The sequence below is a fragment of the Bombus terrestris genome, chromosome 3 (assembly GCF_910591885.1).
Source record: "Bombus terrestris chromosome 3, iyBomTerr1.2, whole genome shotgun sequence".
Classification (NCBI taxonomy): Eukaryota; Metazoa; Arthropoda; class Insecta; order Hymenoptera; family Apidae; genus Bombus; species Bombus terrestris.
The window spans coordinates 17,543,477-17,569,216 of NC_063271.1; the positions used below are offsets into that span (position 1 = coordinate 17,543,477).

Consider the following 25,740-nt stretch of genomic DNA (forward strand, 5'->3'; position numbering starts at 1 on the left):
TTTTTGCAAACAAAAGTTGAACACAGATGATATAGTTGAATAATATAACTGGCGTAATATTCAATTATAGTAAAATATAGCAAATAGAAAAATGTAAAAATACATGGTAAAAGCTGTACGTGAAATATCGAACTGATATAGTCTGGTAAAATAGTCGCATATTGCGCTCATCTTTACCTAGCAAGCTGAGACTATTTATGCAATAATACATTTCTCATTAAAAAACAAAATGTTACAAATAAAGCGCGAATTTCTATGTAAACTTATACAATTTCTATGAACGCAATTAAATAATGGTACTTATATCCTGTGGATATTATGTACTATATTCGATTATCTCATGGCATGTATAATAAACAGCTGAATTATTCTTTGCAGTGTTACGATATTAGTAACAAAGTATTGTTACTTCGTTAATAAACGAAGCCATACAATGTCTTAATCGACGAAAAAGACCCATTGTCGATATGTTCAAAAATATTCTACGTTAATTTACACGACAAATCTTTAGATTTACAGAAACATAATTTTTAAAAAAGTGGTTTACTGATTGTTACTGATGATTACATATTCTACTTGCTTAACTGATCAATGTCATTTCATGTAATTAGTAAGTAATGATCTGGACATGAGTATATCCGCGCTCTCTTTAAATAGCATACCTAAAAAAGACAGGTATAGTTCTTGCTAAACGTTAAAATATTTTTTCTACAAGACTCTACACCTAGAAATCTTAATTTTGACAGCTCCTATATATTAGGTCATCCCATAAGTTCGTGCCGACTTTTGTGTATACATTTTATGTGTCGATTTATAAACATACAGCGATAAGGGACCAATGCACTTGAAAAATGGGAAGAAATTGTACAACGAGAGGGGGATTACATTTTTTCATGAAACTGAAAGGTATGTAAACAATCCTAACATATATAACCGCTCGAAAAACGGAACGAACTTATGGGATGACCTAATAAATATACCTTTATCAAATCCTCCAGTAAGCTATTATTGATGATAAATTCGTAGCCCTATTATTAGTGAATTTTCGAGAAAATTTTAATTGTGTCATAATTTTTTGTTCAACCATCGAATTAAAACAAACATAAACTCAGCACTACGTATTTATTTACGTATGAAAGTGATCCGTTAAAGATAACGGCTAGCTGTTTGAGTTATATGTCCTCCAAATACAAATAAAAAGAGAAAGGAAGAAGGAGAAACACATGATACTGGGAAAGAAGGAAGGAAAAGAAGATATGGAATATGCGAGTTGTTACTATTTCTCACTGTCGTAATTCGATGGTGAATTCTTCTTGAACCAAAGTTTTCAGCATTCAAAAAACGCGAAAGTACGACAGATCGCATGTAACCCCAAAATCTTCTACACTGACGTCACTTTAGGCGACCACCCCTAAACATCCTCGAAACAGTCGACACATCGTCACCCTGATAAAGAATTTCCAAAAACAATATCCCCACCATCATTTCCGTTGTCCTTGGTTAGTATATAAACTCCGAATATTGACGACCAAATCAGTCTGAACTATGAGCAGATACTTGAACATTGTAAGTGGTACCCAAGGGTCTTGGACTCTTGAGAAATAAAGCTTTTTGTATCATCAAGAGAGTTTCTTTTTTTACGTGACACGCACTTCGTTATCGACGAAATGTTCAGTTCGCATTGCTATTTTAAATGTATGAAACGTATGAAACTACGACAATATTAATTATCTAAGCACGAAATTTTGTATGATTTATGTCAAAATATAAATGACTTTTATATTATGCTAGGTGACTTTTTATAAGTACATTCCATCGTTTTATATGGCTCTATATCTATACAGATATTACTTTCTGGACGACCCTTGTATAATAATGGTGTCACACGCTCAAGAAGGCCACCCGCTCAGAAACAATAATCAGGTAGATGAAATATCCTGCATGCTACAGTTATTGAAATAATAACCAGTCAGTAACGGAATAGTCGCCTCTGATATACATCCGACGCTAACCCCTCCAAAGGGACTAAAACCTCAATATAAAAACCCTCCCAAATTAGCGCTCAAGACATTATTCTGTTGTAACACTTTGAACCGTTACTCTGTTAGATTTATATAATAAAAATTCTATTATCATATACGAAGTTCAATTTCTTCAGCTTATTCGTGAAACGTTCGAACTGCGACGCGAGATCGCCGGGGATCTATCGGTTTCGTGATTTCTTGTGTCTCCGACGTGACAATGGATCTGGGCTATTTACGAGCAGCAATAGATACTACTTTCCCTGCATCTAACTGCAAAATGTAAGCACATTACGAATAAAATGAGTTCGGAAACTAACAGTATTTTAACACTTTTTCGAAGAGAATAAGTGAATTGTTACCCATGGTTCCTTTGAGTTTATAATGCAATAAAAAAAGAATTCGAAACTCGAAATTGAAGGTCAAGGTTAATTTTGCGGCAAGTTTTTGTTACAGATATTCACCGATGTATTTATATAAGTATCGAATAGCGCTAGCGCTTTTTCCCCATTTTTACTTTTAACGTAAATGCACTTAAAATTCATAAACCCCCAAATTGCAGAGAAATGCGCGTAAAAATGCCACATTTCAGAATACGTATATACGTATGTGAAATGTTTTGTTTTAAAATATTGATGTTTCATTTTCAAATGTTGGCTTTTCACATGTCTAAATGTTACTATTGAAAGACGTTATGATCATTTGTTTCAACCCAATACATATGCACAATGCAGATAGGTGTTATTGCAGTAATCATCAAATCATTATTCACCTATTCATTATTTACTATGTAAATTCAGAATTTGGCTCTGGTACTCTTGAGCTTCAAGTTGTCACGTAAGTTTTCACGCGAGGCGGGGGCGAGGAGGGGCTCCTCCAAGCTATGCTTACTATCTAATATAGGTATTTGTCTTGGAAAACCCCATTCTTGATGAAAGTTTTATAATGTTTGAATGTATTATACACCACGAAAGTGGCACATGTCTTGCTCCGAATTTATTTTTATATATATTTGTATAATGCAATGGCACAGTAAAATAGTATAATGATATGAAATTAACTTGAATCTAATTCTACTGATTCCTTCGGTGTTAAGTAAAAATGGCAAAGTAAAATATTTACTAAATGTTCTCAGCATAATTTTTGCATTTAAAACAGATTTGTTTGATTGTTTGACAAACTACTATATTTAGTTCTTTTGTTTTTGGCCATCAATACGTTTATAATGGGCTGAATTTTCGCTTTTGGACTGTTTTGTTTGATTGCTGGATTCTTCATTCTGTGATTATCATTGAAGATAGGAAGAACTAAGGGCCGGCTAATATTACGATCGCAACACGTAGTGACACCTATTCCGTCTTCCTTTTCTTATGTGTAGTATTTTTCACATATAATAATCAAAACTTAAACATGTATATGACAATACATGATTTATTATAAAATAGAAATAGTTCTATTTTTATTATATTTTGAATTGTAAGTTCGAGGAAGCTTACACCCACCCAGGAATTATAAAATTAAGAACCATAATTTTGTTAGAATTTTTTAAACCTAAAACACAGTTAAATCTACTTATGTAAAAAATGCATTTAATCTGCGCATTTATACTCATCTGCAGATTCATTAACCCCACAAGTACTTTTATATTGCAGAAATAATTTTGAATATTGTTTCGAATGGCGATAGTAGCCAATCAAGATGAAACTTGGTGGATAATGTAAGGGATGTGAACGGACTCCAAATATAAAATCTTAGTTTTGAGAAATTATACGTTCGAAAGATAAAAATCCCTATGTACGTATGTATAATAAATCTTTACTATTATTCGACGCAATGTTCGGAAATTAGTATAATGATATAAAAATGGATGATGTATATGAATGAGGGGAGCGTTTACCCTTGATGTATATACCTATAAAAATCAATATTCAATAATAATAAAACTAAAAGATTGTGAAATGTAATATTTAACATCAACATGAAATATAAAAGCATGGAATTTAAAAAATAAAATAAATTTCTACGATACCATTGATTACACGTAGATGCTTCTTGTTCGATGTGGTTAACAGAATCCGTTAAATTCAGGCTAGGTGTTGATAATTTAACACTCTGCATAGTTTCACCATTTGCTAAAGCAATCATAGAACTTGAACTTTCTTTTGACATAATCGGATTGAAACTAACAGTTGGATCTTCTGGACTCGTTAAATCTGAGGTCATTGCTAAAGAAGTAGGTATAGAAAATCTAGTTTGGATTCCACTTTCAGTTTCCAAGCTTTCAGAACTATCTAGAGCATCTAAAGCTTTTGTTTGCGATAAATTTGGTGTACATGCATTTGAACTCGAACTGTGAAACAAATATAGTAATGAATTAAACGTGTTATTTAATAAAAATAGCAAATTAATTTATCCTATTATGATTGATAATACCTGGGCAACGAATTTGCATCAAAACGATTTAAAAGTTGTATTAAGGAAATATTATTTGTTGCACCAAATTGTACGTCATTATCTAATGGTATTTCGTTAATAGCTTCCCTTGCTTTCATCGTATCGGTCGATGGAGAGGCAGGACTTGTTAACGTAGACTGTTTTTCTGAACTATAACCTGATTCAGCAATTTCTGGAAGAAGGCCTTCTATTTCTGCATTATCTTCCACATCTGCATCGCTTTCTTCTACAAAAATTTGTTATTATGCTTATGCGTTCAAATTACTATGATGTAAGAAAAAGGAAAAAGAAAAAACGACTTTTCATGCAAATATTTTCTTCAATTCAATCATTTATCTGAATTCGAAAAATTAGTTAAACTAAATGTTATAGTTTTCAAAAATTGGTGCAAAATAATGCTTACAAAATTTAAAATATTTTACCTGATTCAAGTACACCATTATTTTCTTCAACAGTATTACTTTTATCCGGGACAGAACTATCACCATGATCACGAATGTCTTGCTTTTTATTTTTTCGTTTTTTCCGAGCAGCCTTCTTTTCTTTCTTTGATTGATATTTTGAAGGTACATGTGAAATATTATTTCCCATTATATCAAATGTATCTTCAAAGCCATTGTTTTTTCTTCTTAAATAAATATATACGTGATAAAGTTATTTAATTAGAATCATTATTACTTCATTAATTATAGCAAGACATGCAAAAGTTGTGTAAGCAAATTCGCTTCTACCACTTTCAATACAATACTAAGAATATATTTATAGACTAATATAATAAAAATATATGTATGTGTTGATTTAAATGAATATCCTTAATAATTTATAAAATATTAACTACTACAAGGTTATGACGGATATAGTAATATATTTTTATTACTGTTCCTATTCTTATTTTTAGTAATGTTATTAAGTACACTGTTACTATTTTTGTATAGAATGTCTCATTTAATCGTATATCACAATATATATGACATATACAAAGAGGAAACTAATGAATCCTTTCAATATACAGGATGAGTGCTTTATCCCTACAACCTATAATAGCGTTACTACTTTTAAGAATGCACTAACGTATCTTGGATAAAATTATTTCTTTCCCAAATAAAATGAAGGGTATACTTCCGAAAGGCACCGGCCGTTAATCGAGATGTGAGTATTGTAGAAAGAGATGGTGGACTGTGTGTATGTGTCGAAATATAAAATCTCAGCATTCAATTCATGTGTTCGAAAGATACAGGTCCTCGTATACGTAGCAGGGATGAATCGACAAATTCATACCAACTTAGTGACATTGTTATAATGGCTTTGTATCCGTTGGTCGGCAACCGAGAATATATCTAACCCTATATTGAATATATCTATTCAAGTTGTGTGAAAGATGGAGAAATAAAATGCCACCTATATAATTCAATAAATGTTATTATTGTACCAAGATTGAAATCATTTGATCAGCTATTGAAAGAACTGAATTGGGTAGATGCATAAATAGAAGTCAACCTCTCGATTTTGATAACTTTTTAGCATTTGATGGAGACCATGATTCTAATCGACTTTTTCCTATACATGTAATTGGCGGTCTTGCTTAGTTTTCGAGATATTCACAAAAAACTGTCGATACTACTACAGTGAATTTTGCCTATAGTTATACGTCTTTGGCAGCATATGCGTTAGTATTGGTTGACATCCACCTACCGCCTATCTCCTGTTTATAAACGTGAGTCGGGCGAGCTTAAGTCCCCTCCCCCCTCCCTGCACAACTGCACATGCGAGCCTGCAAATATCTGCTATAACTTATAACTCATAATTAATTAAAGCTAAATATCGTTGATATATTGGGTTCAGAATTCTGCTAGACTTTAAATTCGACTGCCACGAGGCGGCAGGTAACGATTGCATGAAATAATAACAAATAATTATAAAAATTATAGGTCGATGAATAATTGATATTATTTTATGAAGCAGAACAATTATTTACGTATGCATTACTGACTAACTCGCGGCGGCTAGATAGAAAATACTAATCCAAACCCAAACTCAATACATTGATGATATTCATCTATAATTGAGTTATAACATATTTTGTATAGCGTCGCATATGCATGATGTGCCTAAAACTTCATTTTGAATACCCAAAGGCCGTCCCACCCTCATTTGTATACATAAATAGAAGATTTCGATCAGGTAATTTTATCCCACCGTTGGCAAGTAACACAGACGCATATACTGCCATAGACGCTCAATTTTACAAAGGATTCTCTAATAGTAGTGACAGATTCTAGCAAATATCTCGGAAAGTAAGGCCGACTACTTGTAACATGCATAGGAAAAAGTTGTTCGATATTATGCGCTCTCACCAATGTTAAAAAAAGTGTTAAAATTGGAAAGGTTGAGTTCTATCCGTACATTTATTGACTAAAAGGAAGGCCATACGAAAACGTATTGCAGACTTATCAGAAATTGGAAGACTTGAGTTGTAAAGTCCTAAACGCAATTCATAGTACAGAACACAAGCAAGGAACGTCGTGTGGATGAATATTATAAATATTCATATTATCTCAGATTAATTTGTTCATCATATATATCTTGCGATTTCCTGAATACTATAATAAAGGCATTTAGTAATATCAATAATATTTTCAAGTTAATATATGAAGAAAATCCTTGCAAATGTGATCGTGTATATTATGAATTATTTAGTATTATATGTTACAGGAATATATCCAATCCTAATGTACGCAGTAGTAATATCAGGTTCACTAATTTAATCAAATCCTTATCAATGAATTTATAACAACTAATCATAACAAATAAAACAATGTCATTACTGTGAACATTTGATCATATGTATGATGGCGTAGAAAACGCCCGTATAATAATGCTAGTCAATAAACGATAAATTAATATCAAAGACTTTTTGACACTAACAGAGATAAAAACAGAGATAGACTAACAGTATTCGAAATATAAATATTTCTAAGCAGTATTTTCAACTAATCTACCAGTTTTCGAGACTCCTGATATCTGTATGGCAAGGAATTGTAGATTTCAACGGCCTCAAACTATAATAATTTTCGAATCTCTATTAGCGTCAATCCCTTACATGAATATTTAATAAGACAATTGCAATCCAACTGATTTTAAATAAATTAACAAATATTTATATAGATATTTCTGAACTGAACCGAATACACAAACAAGAAATTATACGAACTCGACAAAATAGTAAGATTAAATAAATCATTAGATTGAATAAACACCTAGTAAATTAAATAAAATATTTATAATACAACACACTAAATGGTATACGATAGCACTATGTAATATCAACGCACCATTTTCAACATCATTTGTTTAAATCATTGCTATTGGTTCAGTTGCTTAAAATTTTACAGCGCGTATTTTGTTACAAAACATAATGATAACACCATCTCTTCGATCATGAAAAATTTTATCAGTTGTAACTTCAATTATTTTGATATACACGTAACAGGCACGTAAAAGGAATTATGTCTTACTGTTATGTGGATATGCAATACCAAGCAGATTCCACATCGCCACGACATAGTCAATCATAGTGTTAATTATATCCGTTCCTCGAACAGACTGTTCATCGAATTGATTAACATCGATAGAGGCTCGAGAGGTGAATTGAACCAGTCCTTTGGTAATCATGTAGAAAAAGCTCAATTTCAATGAGATTTCTTCGAAGTTCGACATGAAAACGGGGTAGCATTAATACGAATTGCATAAAAGCAGTCTGCTCACGAACTTTGTAACCTCTTTCGGTAGCTATATGTATATTCACTAGATTGTCGTACAACGTTAACTGCGCGCCAGATCATTTTTCTAAAAAATTCTCTGGGCCATTAAATGGTACATTTAATATTATCATACATGTAAATAACGTGATGATTTTCGAATAGCCGAAGAACACAACGAAACATTGACATTAGTTTTAACAAAATTTGTAACAAAAGGCATTATATTAAATAAGGGTTTAATCCCGCATTAAATGCTAAATTATTAGCGTATTAATATAATAAAGTATTATTATACGTGGAATGGTTATTTTATTAGAGCACGTATCAACAATTGCTAATTTCCAGGTTCTGACTGATAAAGAAATATTAATGCAGTTCTTCAAATACCAAATTCATAATATGTAAATTTTTATCAAATCGATCTAAGCGGTACAAAGTGAAATACGCGCATGCTAATCGTACCTTAAAATATCTATAGTCATCCTGCAATTATAAAACGAATAAACTAAAACTAATAGTGTCCAATCAATATACCATTAGCCTATAGGATCTTTCCATTGAATAACGGCTATACTCCAGCCCTCTCCATCTATATTCTCTCAAAGAATCTAATCCTTCAACCCAGTCCTCCCAAAAAGGTATTTTTAAATGGCACAATCGAGAATGAAGAAAACGTGAAGAAGGAGAACTAGGAGCGCGCCTGTGATAAACGTTATCACGCAAAGAGAAGATCAATGCTACAAACAGGCGATAAAGTATGGGTAATTCATATGCGGATCTATGGTGGAATTGTCCACTCAAATAGACCTAATCCAAATTCTGGAAATAAATGAAACTGTAAATTAATCAAAGCGTAGCGCAAATCGACATCCTACTTGAAAATATGAATGTTCAAAACCAAGCGGCAAGCGACGTTCCCATTGTAAACACACTGACCGCACAGTTTACGCAAGCGAAAGGATGTAGGTTAACCCGACAAAGGAGACTTCCGAGACGATTCATAGACTATGTATAAAGATGCATTATCTACTGTTCTCACTATATATTACTTCTTGTTGTGTATTACTTTTAAACGCTTTCAAATAAAAAGAGAAGGATGTTGCGTGAGCGTTGCTAGGACGGCCAGACGCATGAGCGCTGCTACGCACTTGTCACAGGCTCAGAAACAGTAATGGGGTAGACAAAACATCCTGCATGCCACAGCCACCGAAACATTAACCAAATAGTAACAGAATAGCCGCGTCTGATAGACACCCGATGATAACCCCTTCAAAGAGACCAAATCTTAATATAAGAACCCTCCCAAATCAACAGCTTTTTGTTATAACACTCTGAACCTACTCTGTTACTTTGTTGGATTCGTACAATAAATTTTACTATCATATCTAAAGTCCGAATTTTTTACCTTACTTGCGAAACGTTCGAACTACGACGCGAGGAGATCACCGGTGACCAGTTAATTTCTTGTGTCTCCTACATGACACACTTGTGAGGAGTTCACAATCAATCAGCTGATAGCGCATCACGCTGTCGCTAAGCCACACGCAACCATCATTTTTTATGTTTATCATCTCCGCACTCATCCTACCACAATACATATATATTTCACTTATTAAAAGCTGCAAATGTAATGTTTGAATATACATACATGTTTATGTAGATTCAAGAGCAACACTCAAGAAATTTCCAGATTTTGTGTATGTAACAAACGTTTTGAAATTAAGATTTTAAAACACATCTTATACGTTAGGAAATAAAATATTACATGAAATTGAAAAGTAGAAACGTTGTATGGACGTTAAACGTTGTATAAAAAGGATAAAGATGATTTTAACATCTTTTTATGTGCATATTTCCATATATATAGGTCTATATTTCCATCGCAGAAATATTACCTAAGAATCACGTAATGATCTCCTGATAACTTTTACATTTTAACTTCTAAAATACATACAACATCTCTGTACAAAATATTTTAGTCAATAAGATTAAATGAGACATTCACGTCTTTCTCTTCTGTCACATATTTCAGAAAATTATTCTTACTTCAAAACTGGTGGTTGTGGTTTATCTGCCATAACCGGCAAACTGAGATCTAAGAAGGGTTCTGTACTCTGTGAAGAATGATGACAGTCCAGGCATTCTAATGTTGAGACTAAAACCCCACGAAAAACAAGTTCTGGTCCAAGTAATCTTGAACTAGCCTGATTTCCATAAAATTTTACACGTGATTTGAGGTTTTCTTCTACACCCTCTGGATTAGTTTTTTCGTTCAAACCAACTTCTTTCAGAATTATACTCTGGTACCTCTAAAAAGATTATGTTTTCGCATTCACTAATACATATTGCTAAAAACAGCAATCATTATAAATCTTTGACAAGTAAAATAATTATAATTAATATTAAATTCAATAAAATATAGTTCAAGTAAGTACAGTAAGATAAGATTTATAAAAATATTTATAAAAAATGATACGTAATTATTAATAATGTAATAATATTGTTACGAATACATATATCACTATCTATTCTATTATGCAACAGCTGCGAGAATTAAATGTGTATAAATTAATTGCCAATCCACTTGCAGAATTATTGCATTGTTACAAACCAACGTTTTCCTCGTAAATGCCAAATATAGAGAAAAGATGAAAGAGGAAACTGCTTTGCGTTATTTTATGATCAATACAATAAAATATATCAATTTTCTATATCTACAATATTTTTCGAAAAAGCAAAAATGATCATAATTCTTTACATAAAAGGCTACATATCGTTTAATTTACATAACATAAAAGCTATTATGTATGTACCAAGATAAGATATTGAATGAAATTATAATATTGAATGAAACTTTAGAATCGTCCTCTCCGATTTCGAAGATTTTTTAATATGTTGTGACAGATATGATTTTGAAGAACTTTTTATTCTACGTGTAACTATCGGCTATAGTTCCCGAGGTATTTCCAAAAAGGTGACGAGACCACTACAGTGAATTCTGTTTAATTATTTTTGAATAATTGTACGAGCGTAACAGCGTAACAGTGTGTTAGTATTGGTTGATACAATGACCTATGGAAATATATAAATAGAGTGAATGAACGAGCTGAAAAATACAGGAAAGAGAAAGATATATAAAATACATGGAAAGAGAACGTTGCAAACAGGCACCTTGTCTCCTAATCTAATAACACATGCATATTCATACAATAAATAAAAATGTAACATCAATGAACGACATCAGTGTAGATATTTGATCAAACAAGGATAGAATGAACTTCCATGTAGCATTCCTTTTCGATTTCTATATTGCATTCACTTACGCGGCACATGTATTTCTATGGTACATGTAACCCAAACCTAACTCTTATTTTTTGTTTATAGCATATATAAACGGCGGATAGGCGACCTTGAATATTCTACCGATCCTTCGGATAAAAAATCCGTGCCATTAATTATTTATAGAGACAAAGGATTAAAGAAAACAATTTCGTCTACTCGAAAATTTCATGGAGTGATTTTCGATACACTGTAAAGGAGCAGACAGAGCGGGAGAGAGTGAGAACATCCCACCCTTGTAGGGTTCCGCATCGAAGGACGGCCCTAGGTAGTCATAGAGGCCAACACGCCGAGGGGGATCTGGGATCTCCTCAGACTTACATGACGACCCAGGGAATAACGTTGAGAGGGACGACTCCCCAAGAATACGAGAAGACGCAGGAATGCTCCGGTAGTAATTCGAAAAAGGTCCCGGGGCATCCCTGTTGAGCGTCAGGCGGACCACCGTGGGGTTTTAGTCGGTAAAGTCCGACACTACTCCGCCGCTCCTGGGAAGCAGCGGGCCGTCCATGAGGATTTCTCCACATATAAAAAAGAAAAAGAAAAAAAGGATGGCTTACATCTCCGAATTCTACAATCCTCTTCTCTACGACTTGCACGAAATAAGCTGCTGTCCATGTATCGTTCGATTTAAGGATCCCTGCACATCCCACAGTTTAAACTGACTTCCTACCTTCGTTCGTGAACAGAGGTTTGTTCGCGCACAGAGATATGTCGACTAAGATTTAATTGTCAATAACTAAGAAACAAAGCCGAAAACGCAAGTTTTTATTCTTGATTTTCATCTTATTTTAGCCTGAAGAATCACCCCTTAAATTCTTTTACGCCTATAACCGAACACCCTGTATACTACTACTAAATCAAGTTTTTGTAGGAGCTTTGGATTCATGAAGTACGATATAATGATGAAGAAACGATAAGTGATAGATGTAAACGTGAACGAAGCAGCGAATGTACCGACTATATTTGTGACAGTGTTACAGATACGCACATTTAGACAGGATTCAATATTAAAGACAGTTTGTGTGAATATTTCAGAAATTAGAACCAAACGGCTGTTACATGTATAGGAAAAAGTTATTCAGAACCATTCTCCTAACAACATATTAAAAAATCATCGAAATCGGTGAAGAGGACAAATTCTAAATACTAAAATTCTAAATTCTAAAATGAATTCTAAATATGATAATTATATTAGAACCATTACGGACTATTAACCATCGCTGATGAAATATCAAAAACTAAGCGACCAAACCCGTCAACTCAAAAGTTATCAGTATCACAGGGACCGGTGAACGTTCATCAGACGTTCGCAAAATGTCTGATGCGAAAACAAAATAATACTATATGATGCAGATAGATCAAGATGATATACACTCGCATGACGTACATGCTAGCTACAAACAATTCATTACCTATCTTTTGCAGATGAAGTCGAGAATTGCTGAGATGAATAAGAAGTTGAGAAGTGTCCCGAAGAAAGAATTTCTTTTTGGTAGAAATCTCTCAGATAAAAGAGACGCAGGGTAGCAAGTTCGATAAAGAGATCAAATAATAACACCCTCTACATGCCGTTTTCATCGATATACGATCAGAGTTACAACAAAATGAGAAAGTAGAACAATCCGAGATAAATGTAAGTAAAATGACGGGTAGATTAAATTCATTTGTAGACAATTAGCAAAAGATTTCGGACAACTTCGCCCCATGTTGCATTGTGGGATACAGAATACAGTTCGATAGAGAGGTTAGCTAGGAAAAGCCGCCCCAAAATATGATAGATAGGTTACAGCACGAGAGGACTCAATAAGTGACAGATTACTAGAAAAAGTAATAATAGAATCTTATAGGGCAAGCAAACACCAACCAACTATTTCCTAGTCAAAAAAACCAGATGGATCATTACCTTTTATTCCGAATCTAAAAAAATTGAACAACTTCATCCAGACCTAGCATTTCAAAATAGACGACATAAGAACGGCGAAAAAGAAGCTAGTTTCACTAGGCTGTTACATCAGAACAGCAGGTCTCGAGAATGCGTGCTACGCAATATTCATACATAAAAAGAGCCGAAAATGCCTTCGGTACGAGTAATTAGAACGATTCTTCCAATGTTATTTTTACCAAAATATTGAAACTTACCTGCAGTCACAAGAACTAATCTTGGTAGCTCTCCTAAATGATATCTTGTGCATTGTGGCCGATTACGTGGCATGTAATACAAACATCACAGAAACGGCAAAATTATTCCGATCTTTAGGTCTTAGGACTAAGGAAAAAATAGCATTGTCCCGAATACTAGGTACAAATTTTGCGGACTGATGATCGACACGAGAGAGTTGGAATAGGGAAAAAAGACTTGAGACGAATCTAATGGTATTAATAACTTCAATTATAGGAAAAGCAATTCTCCCAAAAACAAATCAAACCGATTGGACCTTTGATCTACCTAACCCTATATTAACATTAACTTGGTGGATTAATTAATTACCCGGGGTAAGAAAAAGTATTAAAACAAATAAGTTCAGAATGGAAATATGCAAGCGCGTCAAATACGCTGTGGAAAGCAACAAATAGCTCCATCAACGCCTTCGGATTCTGGGCAGAAAATGAAAAGAAACTGCACATAAATTACAAGCAAATTTTAGCGATGAAGATAGTTTTAGGAAAATTGACAGATAATGTAAGAGAAGGTCAGATACTCTTAAAGATTGATAATACAACTGCAATAGCGTATGTAAACAGAATAAAGGGTGTACGCTGCCCGCATAAATAAAATTAGCGAGGGACATCTGGCAATAGGCAAAGGACAAGTACATCGTCTTTCTTGCATCGCACACAGCATCGGAAGGTAATAAGCAGACGGACTGCTGAGAATTATGAATGAGTATACCAAGTGAAAACACAACGAGCCTTTGATATTATCGCTAAAGGATTAGGTGAACCACAAATGATTTATTTGCGTATAGAATGAATGTCAAATGCGAATTTTTCCTTTCTTAGAAACCAGACGCATTACAAATCGGCATATTTACAGTAAGCTGGTCGAATCTGAAATTTTATGTATTCTGCCCTTCAGACAGATTCACAGAATGCTTCTAAAAATGAAGCAAAATAGAACAACAGACATTATCACCGTCCCGGATTGGCCAAACCAATCGTAGTATTTATTTTTAGAATTGGCGGTAGGAGACCCAATAATTCTCGAGCCTGATATTTATTTACTTTTAACTCTATGCAGGAGGATAATGTATCCACAGCCGAGTCAACTGCGTTTGATTGCAATTACAGTATCGAAGAGGCTTTCCTAAGGAAGAATTACACTCAGAAGAAATCGGCATTTTACTAACATTTTGCTTATCTAGAGGAAACTACCATGAGACAGTCCTATGGCAGTACAGGTCAGTCCTATGGCATTTCTGGCAATTTTCTAGAGAGAATAGCCTTGATTTTCATTGGAGGAGACTGTAAGTTTTAGACGGGAAGGATCATTTGGTACACTAAATAGATACAGATCATCCTAATTTAATCGCAATTATATGAAGAAGTCTCGTTCGAGACAGTCAGCAACTATTAATGGTTCATACGTTGTCACGCATGCACAATTATAGGCAGAAAGAATTCTCCCTATATTTACCAACATCTTTTTGCGAATATCTCGCAAAGACCGAGCGGCGGTTATATGTATAGGAAAAAGTTGTTCAAAATATTGATTTCTATAACATATCCAAAAAAGTTATCGAGATCTATGAGATGGGTAAGATATCGATGATTACCCTGACTTTCTTTGTATTTATGAGTGTTGTATATAATAGCTTGGTTGACATGTTGAATCAAATTTGAGAAACTTATTAGTAATTATATGTAAATCTGTCACTATCCTAGATTCGATGATTTTTTAATCTTATCAGGGACATGAATCGGAGGGATTCTCCGATTTCGATGATTTTTTAATATGTTGTAGAAATCAATATTTTGAACAACTTTTTCCTATACATATAATCCCTGCTTGGCCTTAGTTTCCAAGATATTTATGAAAATATTTTTAACATTTTTTTACTTTGATGTACGTTGGATGCCGCTTAGATTTGAATTAAACTTATCTACGGACATGATTATATTATATGCCCTGACCACTATGGGTTTATATATCTCACATTTCAATATTTAAACACAAGGAGATGAGAAAAAATGTAATCTAGCTTAGCTATTCGAGAGCATTCAGTAAATGACGAACTTTCTTCTACATCACATTTACATACTTGACCCGCGATGATTTTGTAGAACCTAAGAAATGATTTTTAGTAGGACAATCCTTAAATTCATTATTGCAGTTATTATTGACCGGCCATCTCACGACAAGTGGTTTAACGTATTTAACCCAAGCCTAAATCAATACAAATCATACTTGCTAGAAATTAAATAAGTTCTGATCTGATTTCAATCAATTTATGCCAAATTTGTGCCAAAAAGTTTGATGACCTATATTGGGTTAAGCGTAGATTAAATTTTTTATTATACACAAATTAAATTTTTTATTATACACAACTAAAAATCTTATCTTCTCTCTCCCTGTGTTCACAGATTGAAACGCGAGATTATAAACTCATCGCAATCAGAGCATGTAATATAATCATGTCCGTAAACTAGTCTAACCCAAGCTTAAGCGGTATCCAATACACATCAAAGTAAAAATGCCAAAAATGTCGGAAACTATGGCTGAGCGATGGTTATATGTATAGGAAAATATTGTTTCAAATGTTGATTTCTGCAGCATATTCAAAAATCATCGGAATCGATGAAGTGAGCTTCTTCGTAAACAATTACTCTTTTTTTCTATACATGTAACTGCCACTCCATCTTAGTTCTTGAAATATTCGCAAAAATCTGTCGGTACCACTACAGTGAATTCTGCCTATACTTAATTGTGCATCTCTAGTAACGTGTGCGTTAGAATTGGTTGCCAATTGCCTCGCGGCCGAACTTAAAAAGCTAAAGCAAACCTAGCTTTTACACATTATATATTTACAGACTTTTTGTATAACATTGATAAAGATACAGTAATGAACTCTATAAACAATTATCACGCTTCTATATTACAACACAAGCTCACGCATCCGCACTCCTCTCAAAGGTCGAGAAGCGAGCGCTCCCTTTTCAATATTCGTGGTCATTGCCGAAACTACTATCGGTTCGAACAAACGATATATGTTGCTTCTGGGAACATCTTTAGTGCGACAAATAACAACCTCATACACAGTTGTAACAATATGAACAAAGGATGGACGAGCTTGATTATTCCATGGATCTTTTGGATTACAGCCCCGTGCACATTAAAAATGATTGTCATTAATGTTCTTGGTTAGATTTGGATTAATCTCACAAATTTAGCCGCAGAGGAGAGGTCACCCATAGGTTTGAGTAATAAATAATAACATAACTACCAGTAACATTATATTGCCATTATTTGCAAATTGGGAACATTTTAGCCATGATATCAGAATTTAGTTATTCGACTTTAAAAATCAGGCTATCGTCTGCAGCCTTACAGGGGAAGTTATAAATAATTATTTAGATTTGAAAAAAATATGCTACAAATATAAAGAGATGAATGGTTAACGGATATACACAGATTGCCAAGAGGCGAAAGAAGTAGCGAACGTGTGTGCTATGCGTGTGATTGTGCCATAAATGTCATAAATACACACATATGGGCAGAATTCACTGTATTAGTACCGACAGTTTTCTGTAAATATCTCAAAAACTAAAATTTCAACAGAAATACGCAAAGGAAACAGTTGTTCCAAATGTTGATTTCTACAACACATTAAAAAAGATCATTGAAATTTAAAATAACGACAGTCATTGTTTATCAATAATTACCGACTTGTACTATACTTCTGGAATGATGGATTATAGTCAGTCAAAAGTAAGTCATAACCAGTAGAACTCAGCATATCTGATTCAACTGAATTCAAAATAATTAATTTTAGTAAATTAGTCAATGATAAATAGACGTAACTTGTACATAAATTGTACTAAGTTTTTCACTATTTTCACCATTACAATCCTGATATTGTGAAAACGAAAATGCTATATAATATGCTTTTTAATTTATCTTAATATTTTCTACAGCACAATTAAAAAAATAAATAAGATCCCTAAAATATGATTCTTTTGATTCGCTACGAAAGTAAACTAATATTTTCATAATTTTCGTTACTGCTATTTGTTGTCCACATAATATGTATATAGAATAACGCTTTGTCGTTGTTTTTTTTTTATAAATGACTGTAAATGGATGGAAAATCGTGTATCGCATTGAAATAAAGACACTGTATAGTATTAGTATTAGTATCTTTACAAAATGTGAAACAAGCATTGAGCATTGATACTTTATACAAGACAATTAGACAAATTACAAAGACAAATTACAAGACAATTTATACAAGAGATCCCAAGGAAAAAGCACCCTGACCAGTCGGATCAGACTATTTCGATGTTCTATTGTTCCGACATCAAAAGCCGATCCCGCCTCTGTGTGTATGTGTGATCCGTTTGAAATTATTTGCTTAAAATACATCTTTTAATCACCATCTATAATACTGCATAGCACCAAATGGATATCGAAAGTTTCAAGATTCTGAAATTTGATTCAGGTGTCAGTCATTGACCTACATACAGACTTATCCACTTAACTCGGAACTCACGCTCGCGGAAACGTATGAAAAAGGCAAGAATATAACATGCATACTTATTGTTACAGTCAAATGTTGCTCACCATCTATGGGCTATTGTTAGAAGTATAATTAGACGAAAACATAGAGCGGTTTGGTAGTCGCCTAATGGCTTTAAATTTGACATCACAATAAGGAGAAGACGGTCGCTGAGAAAGCAAGCCACACCGACCCCCCTTATAAATTGTAAATAACATTATACCCCAAGAACCCCTTAAGAAATTTCTTATCAATTACCTAGACGTTTTTAACATGAAAACAGACTCACTAGCATGCACTAACTTAACCGAGCATACAATCACACTCAAGACAGACAAACCTGTAAACATCAAATCTTATAGACTGCCCGAATGTCATAAAAAAGAAATTGAGACTCAAATGAACGACATGCTGAGCAAACGAATCATAGAACCATCGGGCAGTCCATATAACGCACCAATTTGAATAGTTCCAAAGAAATTAGACGTATCAGGTAAACAAATACGAAGAAAATTAAATATGAAGAAAATTAAACGAGCAAACAGATCAAGACGCGTATCCTTTGCCGAATTCGGACAAAAAACTCGATCACTTAGGTAAAGCTGAATTTTTCTCAGCCCTAGACCTCTCGTCAGGATTTCACCAGATACCCATGGTACAAAAATCTAAAAAATATACTGCATTTTCAACTTCACAAGGTCACTTCCACTATAATCGCATGCCCTCCGGACTCAAAAACGCACCGACAATGTACCAACGCATGATGGATACCGCGTTATGGGGATTAGTAGGAAATATCTGTTTCGTATACTTAGACGATATCATAATATTCGGAAGCACTATCCAAGAGCACAACCGAAATCTAGCCATCGTATTAGACAGATTACAAAATTTAGGATTAAAGATACAACCGGATAAATGCGAATTTTTAAAACCAGAGTTAGAATATTTAGGACACGTAGTAACAAAAGGAGTAAAACCCAATCCCAAAAAGATTCAGGCCGTGAAAGATTTTAAAATACCGAAAACCGCGACTCACATAAAATCATTCTTAGAACTCATTAGGTACTACAGGAAATTTATACGAAATTTTTCTAAAATCGCGAAACCAATGACAGACCTCACAAAGAAAGACACTTCATTCCACTGGACTGATAAACAACAACTTGCATTTGACACACTGAAACAAAAACTTTGTGAAGCTCCTGTACTGCAATACCCGAACTTTGAAAAAACATTCACATTAATAGCAGACGCAAGTAATGAAAGATTAGGAGCAATACTCTCCCAAGACGGACATCCATGCTGTTACATATCCCGAACCTTGAACCCTCCTGAGAAAAACTACTCCACAACCGAGAAAAAGTTCCTAGCAATAGTATGGTCAATCAAAAGCCTAAGGCAATACCTACTTGGTAGAAAATTTAAGATTCAAAGTAATCATCAAGCTTTAAAATGGTTAAAAAATGTTAAGGATCGCTCATCGAGACTCATACAATAGCGCTTAAGGAGTATGATTATGAAATTGAATACTATCACCAATGAAGAAATCCAATCCGATCTAAAAAAACCCGAACTATTATAACGAGTATAGCGATTAGAAAACCAATATCACCCCAGCTCCAATAACTCAAAAACCCAACAGACCACACTTTAAACAAATTACAAAGACCGAACTAGGAGACTTTAACGAACAGCATTGGTTCCATCAATTAACTAAACACTTTATTAAACGCCAAACTGGACACTTACATATAGGAATAAACGACAATAGCTTCAGCACATTGGTAAAGGTAAACATTCAACTCATGCTAAGGTTTCTAACAACCAGATTCCCTCAAATTAAACTAATATTTGGACAAGATCCGCCAGTAGACTACGATAACGAACACGATACTATGCGAAAATCATAACGAAATAGTAGAACACTTAGGTATACACCGCACCGTGAAACGAATACAAGAACACCATCACTAGACAAACCTAGAGCAAGACGTCACAGAATTTATACAGAACTCTGAAACCTGCCAACGAGAAAAATTAAACCGTATCAGGGTCAAAGTACAACCAATAATAACTTGTTTTTTTTTATTAACGTGGAGGAAATCCGCACGGACACCAGGCCGCTTCTGGGAGGAAGCGGCGTGGTGGTGCCGGACTCCAACCGACTAAAACCTTCACGATGACCGTCCCGACTGCGATCGAGAGAGCCCCGGGAACCGATGTGAGCAACACACCGCCCCCCCCCCCGCGCATAAATTGCACCCCCTAATGGAGCGGTATGCGGTCACGTCACACCGCGCCTCGTCGCCGGAGCCACCATGCAAGGCAGTCTGGTTTCTCCACCTGCTTGACGGAGCCAATAATAACTGACACACCCGTTGACCCTAACGATAAAATCACAATGGACATATTCGGACCTCTCACCGAAACCAAAAAAGCCAACCAATTTATCCTATCTATCCAAGATCAATTAACCAAATATCTCGTACTCATACCTTTAAAAGATCAAACAGCCAATTCGATCATTAACGAACTTTTTGATCACTATGTGTACATATTTTCCGCACCGAAAAGTATTCTTACGAACATGGGACGAAACTTTGTATGTAAACTGATGGATACATTTGAAAAGGTTTTCAAAATTCGACACATAAAAACTACTTCTTTCCACCCGCAATCTAACGGATCTCTCGAACGAACACATGTTGTAATAAAAGATCATATTCGAACTTGTATAACCGACCGACAAAACGATTGGAACGAAAATTTAAAACTAATATGCATGGGATATAATACTTCAGTACACGAAACGACCAGATATACCCCATTTGAACTAACATTTGGAAGACAAGCTAACATGCCATCCTCAATATCAAACAACCCCACCCTAACTAAAGATCAATTATTTAACCTCTGGAAAAATCGACGTAACGCCTAAAAGCAAGACAAATCACTGAATCAAACAAAAAGCGATATCAAAGAGATCAAATTCAAAAAATTATCAAAACACAAAGTGTTTTCCAAGTAAAAGATAAAGTATGGGTACATAACAATCACAAAACCAACAAACTAGACCACGAATGGCTAAGACCGGCAGAAATCCTCTCATCCAATCCACCCCCTTATCTTATTGAATATTCCAATGGTCAAACGCAAAGAATCCACGGTAAAAGATTAAAGCCTTAAATTTTTCAGGAAGGAAACCATAACATGGATAATTCTATTCCTCGAATACATCCAAAGCGATCTAGTAGTAAGATCACTAAATTATGCCAACGTTTTCTTAGAACATATCGACGAAATTATCAACACTATCATATCAGGAAAACAATGAATGGAAAATAATACAAATTTATCCGATACCTTTCAAGCAAAACTCTGTATTTATCGTACCTGTAGTAGAAACTGACTTAATACTAACCAACTGAGAACAATACACCTTTGTCGATAGCCACTACTTAAACAAATATTGTAAACGAACGGCCATTATCCATATTTGTAAAAGAATTCAACCAAGCCACAATAGAATCAATTCACCTGAACGTAGAATAGAATTAATTAATAACCAACAAACAGTCAAAACTTGCCCGACTGCTGTCTCCAAGCTGGAAGAATTGACGTCCGTATCTTTATAAACGGAAAACCATTATATTATTATTCCTATAAAAAATGTACAAATGTAAACTTTTCAAATGTCTACATCGATTACTTCCAAAAATGTATGTATCAAAACCCTACCGCTCACGTAAACAATATGCATCAAGTACCAACAGCACCAATTCATCCATCAGCCCATGGAACGGTCACTTTCCAAAACATTACCGAAAACGAAAATAACGGGATCATTCAAATCAGGCGACCCACCACAACCATACGCTTCAACGGAGCAAAGCAAATCTAACATTCATTCATCTACACAGCTATCGAAACAATAACCAAATAGTAATGGAACAGCCGCCTCTGAGATACACCAGACGACCCCTCCAGAGGGACTAAAGTCTATGTCTGTTGTAACATTTTGAATCAGTCTGTTGTAACACTTTGAAACGTCATTCTGTTGGATTTTCATAATAAATTCTATTACCATATACAAAGTTCAATTTATTCACCTTATTTGTGAAACGTTCGAATTGCGACACGAAGAGATCACCGGCGATCTATCATTTTCGTGATATCTTGTGTCTCCTACGTGACATTAGCGTTGTCGAGAAAGTGTGGTCCCCGTGAGAGATTGCGTTCGATTCATAGTGACGAGAGTTGCAAATTAATTATCTAGTTGTCTTAATTATAATACGTTATTGTGATTAGTTCACGTTAAACAACCATCGTTTCCTGTTTAACCAACATCTGCTTAATCCATTTATTGTAAATAAACTATATAGTATAGATCTAATTATAGTAAACTAATTATAGTAAAGATCCTACACTATGAAAGCAGTTAAAGCAGACAAAATACAAGGAAGAAACAGGATTTAGATTTATCAGATAATACGGCTTTCAAAAAAAGAGAGCAATTCTAAATGCCATGCACATAATGATATAAAACGAAATTCTTCCTTTTACAAGGGTTACAAGGGAAGTTCGACAACCCGAAAATTAAAAAGGTCATTCTATCTGTTTATTGCTGGTTGGATTAATAGGAAAGTACTACTGTAACGGGAATATCTATTTATATCTAGTTTATTTTACGATAATAAAGACACAAGAGATTATATATATCATTTAATATAATTAGTATAACTTAATTAATATAAGCAATTTGCAGCTCAGCAAGACCTCACAATCTACACACGATGTACAACGATTTACATTACACCCTTCGATTTTGTGTGTTCAAATGTTTTGATGTTTCAAGTCATTTATATATTTGTAGAGAACTCTCCGAAGAATATTTACACATGTGACATGAAAAAATAAAACTTCAGAAAATTATGTGTGGTAGGAGTAAATTTTAAAAGAAAGTCTTTTAATTTCTCACATCCATAATATAGGCCATAAAAAACATTACAACTTTCAATTTAACCTTTTTCCTATGTCTTGTATAATTTCTTAAATATTTAAGATAATATGGAAAGCCAAAATTTCTTTGGGCAGTGTTTTCGCCCCTAATACAACATGAGAAGAAGTTTTGTTACTAGTATCACATAGATTACATTTGTGCAAAGTACCAAATCTTTTTGGATTTTCAAATTGCCGAATTTTCCTTGTAATATATCTTTTCTTCGTGTTTCTCTTCTTCATCCGAAAGTATTGCTATTATAGCTAAATTAGTTGAAACGGCATTTTGTTGTATATACTCGTATAATGTCTGATTTCAAACGGATTAGTATATTTATCTCAGGTATATCCTGGACGGTTGCCGGTGAAGTATATAAATATTCGCGAATAAACACCCGGACATTGTTCGGGCACTGTTCGGACACGGAACGGACACGGTCTTAAATGGACCTTTAAACATGAGATTCACGAGAGTGAGCTCGGAGGAGTTTCCGCACTTTTAAGGAAATTCAATAAAATGCCACAGATACCATAACCCTTTTATAAAGAAAGCTGAGTGAATGAAAAAGCCTGACACTGATAATACAAAAGATGGAAGCTATATTCCTTCTGGGATGTAGAGCTCCAAGCTTTGTAGTCTTCAACATATACGCCAAGAACAAATAATAAAAGATGAAAGACTGGAAGGCAGAAGAAAATTCCATACTAATATCAAACAATTTCTTGTAAGAATATATTTTCTATAGTTTTCAGTTAAAAGAAATACCCTGCACATATATGCATCGATTCGCCATTACGTTAGTCACTAATCACACCTCAATATAGAAATAATATAACGCTCTAGAACCGTAATAACACTGAGTTAATTTAAAAACTTTTAACTCAGAATCTAACACTATGAAGACACATACAAAGTCTAATAACGTAACTTATCAAAATTATTATTTTCTTATATCTTTTTCCATGCTATTACATATTTGACAACGTGTTCCAGTTGATCACGTTGACGCGGATATGTCAAATCACTGAAATTTTAAATAATTTCGTTGGGTTTTTAACAATGTCACATGATGATTCCGAAAAATATGACAATATCATAAATAAGATACCATGCTCTTCTTCAGTGCATTATAACTATCAAATATTAACTTCTACAACATTGCAAAAATACCTTTTAGGGTGTGCTATAAAAAAAATAGCATAGTATTTACAAGAAAATTTAAAATCATAATGAAGAATCTATTTCATTGCATTACTGTAATAATATTTAAGAATGAATAAAGAATTCGTAACAATATTATTTTTTGATGTAATAATTTTTTTTAACACAATTTTAATACTTTTAATTCTTTTTCTCTTATTCCGTTCTTAACATAATTCACTGCTGAAAACATTACTATATATAAGATGAAATAAAATAAATATATACTCACCCTGAGATCTTCATTTCGTACTATTTCTAGAAGATGTCTAAGAAGCTCATGCGAATCATGTTGTCCTCCATCCATACATTGCGTTGTTTTCTTTTTAAACGAGTTTAACAACTCTGATGGACGATAAGATTGACGTTCATCAGTATTTTGCATTTCTGTAAGTGTTTTGCATAAAATTGAGGTAAAACTGCCCCAACCTTCTAAAATACCCTCTATTGGTGGCTAAAAAATATTTTGTTAATAATATTTAAATAATTTATGTAATGGCAAGTTATTTATGGCATAATATTACTATAAACATATAATATCATTAAATGTATAAATATTATAATGCACATCTTGTAATATAAAAAGGACTTAATCCAATTGACAATTGTTACAAAGTTATACATAGAACCATTTGAATAAGCTGCTTGCTCTTAACGATACAAAAAAACATATCGAGAAAATCTTACTTAATTTTAAAAGGAACATAATCTGCGATATTAGTATTTTATAGAAATGTAACAAATGACGAAACACTTATTCATTAAAGAAAGGAATGCTTCAGTACTTGCAAAAACATTATGTGCTTTTCTTATAATTATACATATAATTTTATGACTACAATCAAATCTGTTTTCAAATCTGTTTATCTGGAGCTCTTATATTTTTAATAATTATTCTATAATTTACATGCATACATTGTCTAATCTAAGATATAATTATATCTTTAAAAATTTCTCAGAGCATCTTAATTACTGGTGTAAAAAAATAAGTTGAAAATTTAGTGACGTTTTTTCATAAGAAGCTTCATCTTGGAATAAATAGATGTTGAAGATTCATCGAGAATACATACAAACATTTGAATGTACTGTATATACTAATTTACATTAATTTTTGTTACAATCATATGTACATATTTATAAACACTACTAACGGTGGCTTGATACCTACAATTCCTAAAATTTTTACTTACAAAAGCGATGCGGGAAAATAGATTTTTGAGATTAGATTTTTTTCTCAAAACGTGTGC

The 25,740-nt window shown here is 33.6% G+C and overlaps 1 protein-coding gene and 1 long non-coding RNA gene across 5 annotated transcripts in view; one reads left to right on the top strand and one right to left on the bottom strand.

The window, feature by feature from the left end:
* LOC100646886 (ubiquitin carboxyl-terminal hydrolase 16) overlaps positions 1–25,740 on the bottom strand; it is a 46,514-nt gene that overhangs the window by 6,778 nt on the left and 13,996 nt on the right. For 3 of the 4 annotated variants that reach the window (XM_003402644.4, XM_012319003.3, XM_048404732.1), the window contains 5 exons: positions 24,726–24,947; positions 10,283–10,545; positions 4,898–5,103; positions 4,455–4,701; positions 4,051–4,371 (listed from right to left, as the gene is read on the bottom strand). In XM_003402644.4, the coding sequence (XP_003402692.1) occupies positions 4,051–4,371; positions 4,455–4,701; positions 4,898–5,103; positions 10,283–10,545; positions 24,726–24,947 (1,259 nt within the window). The remainder of the gene's footprint in view (positions 1–4,050; positions 4,372–4,454; positions 4,702–4,897; positions 5,104–10,282; positions 10,546–24,725; positions 24,948–25,740) is intronic. The other variant, XM_020867838.2, reaches the window with a different exon arrangement.
* LOC125384796 lies at positions 875–2,055 on the top strand. Its single transcript, XR_007223580.1, has 2 exons — positions 875–1,695; positions 1,792–2,055. It is a non-coding gene; the product is annotated as an uncharacterized LOC125384796 (long non-coding RNA).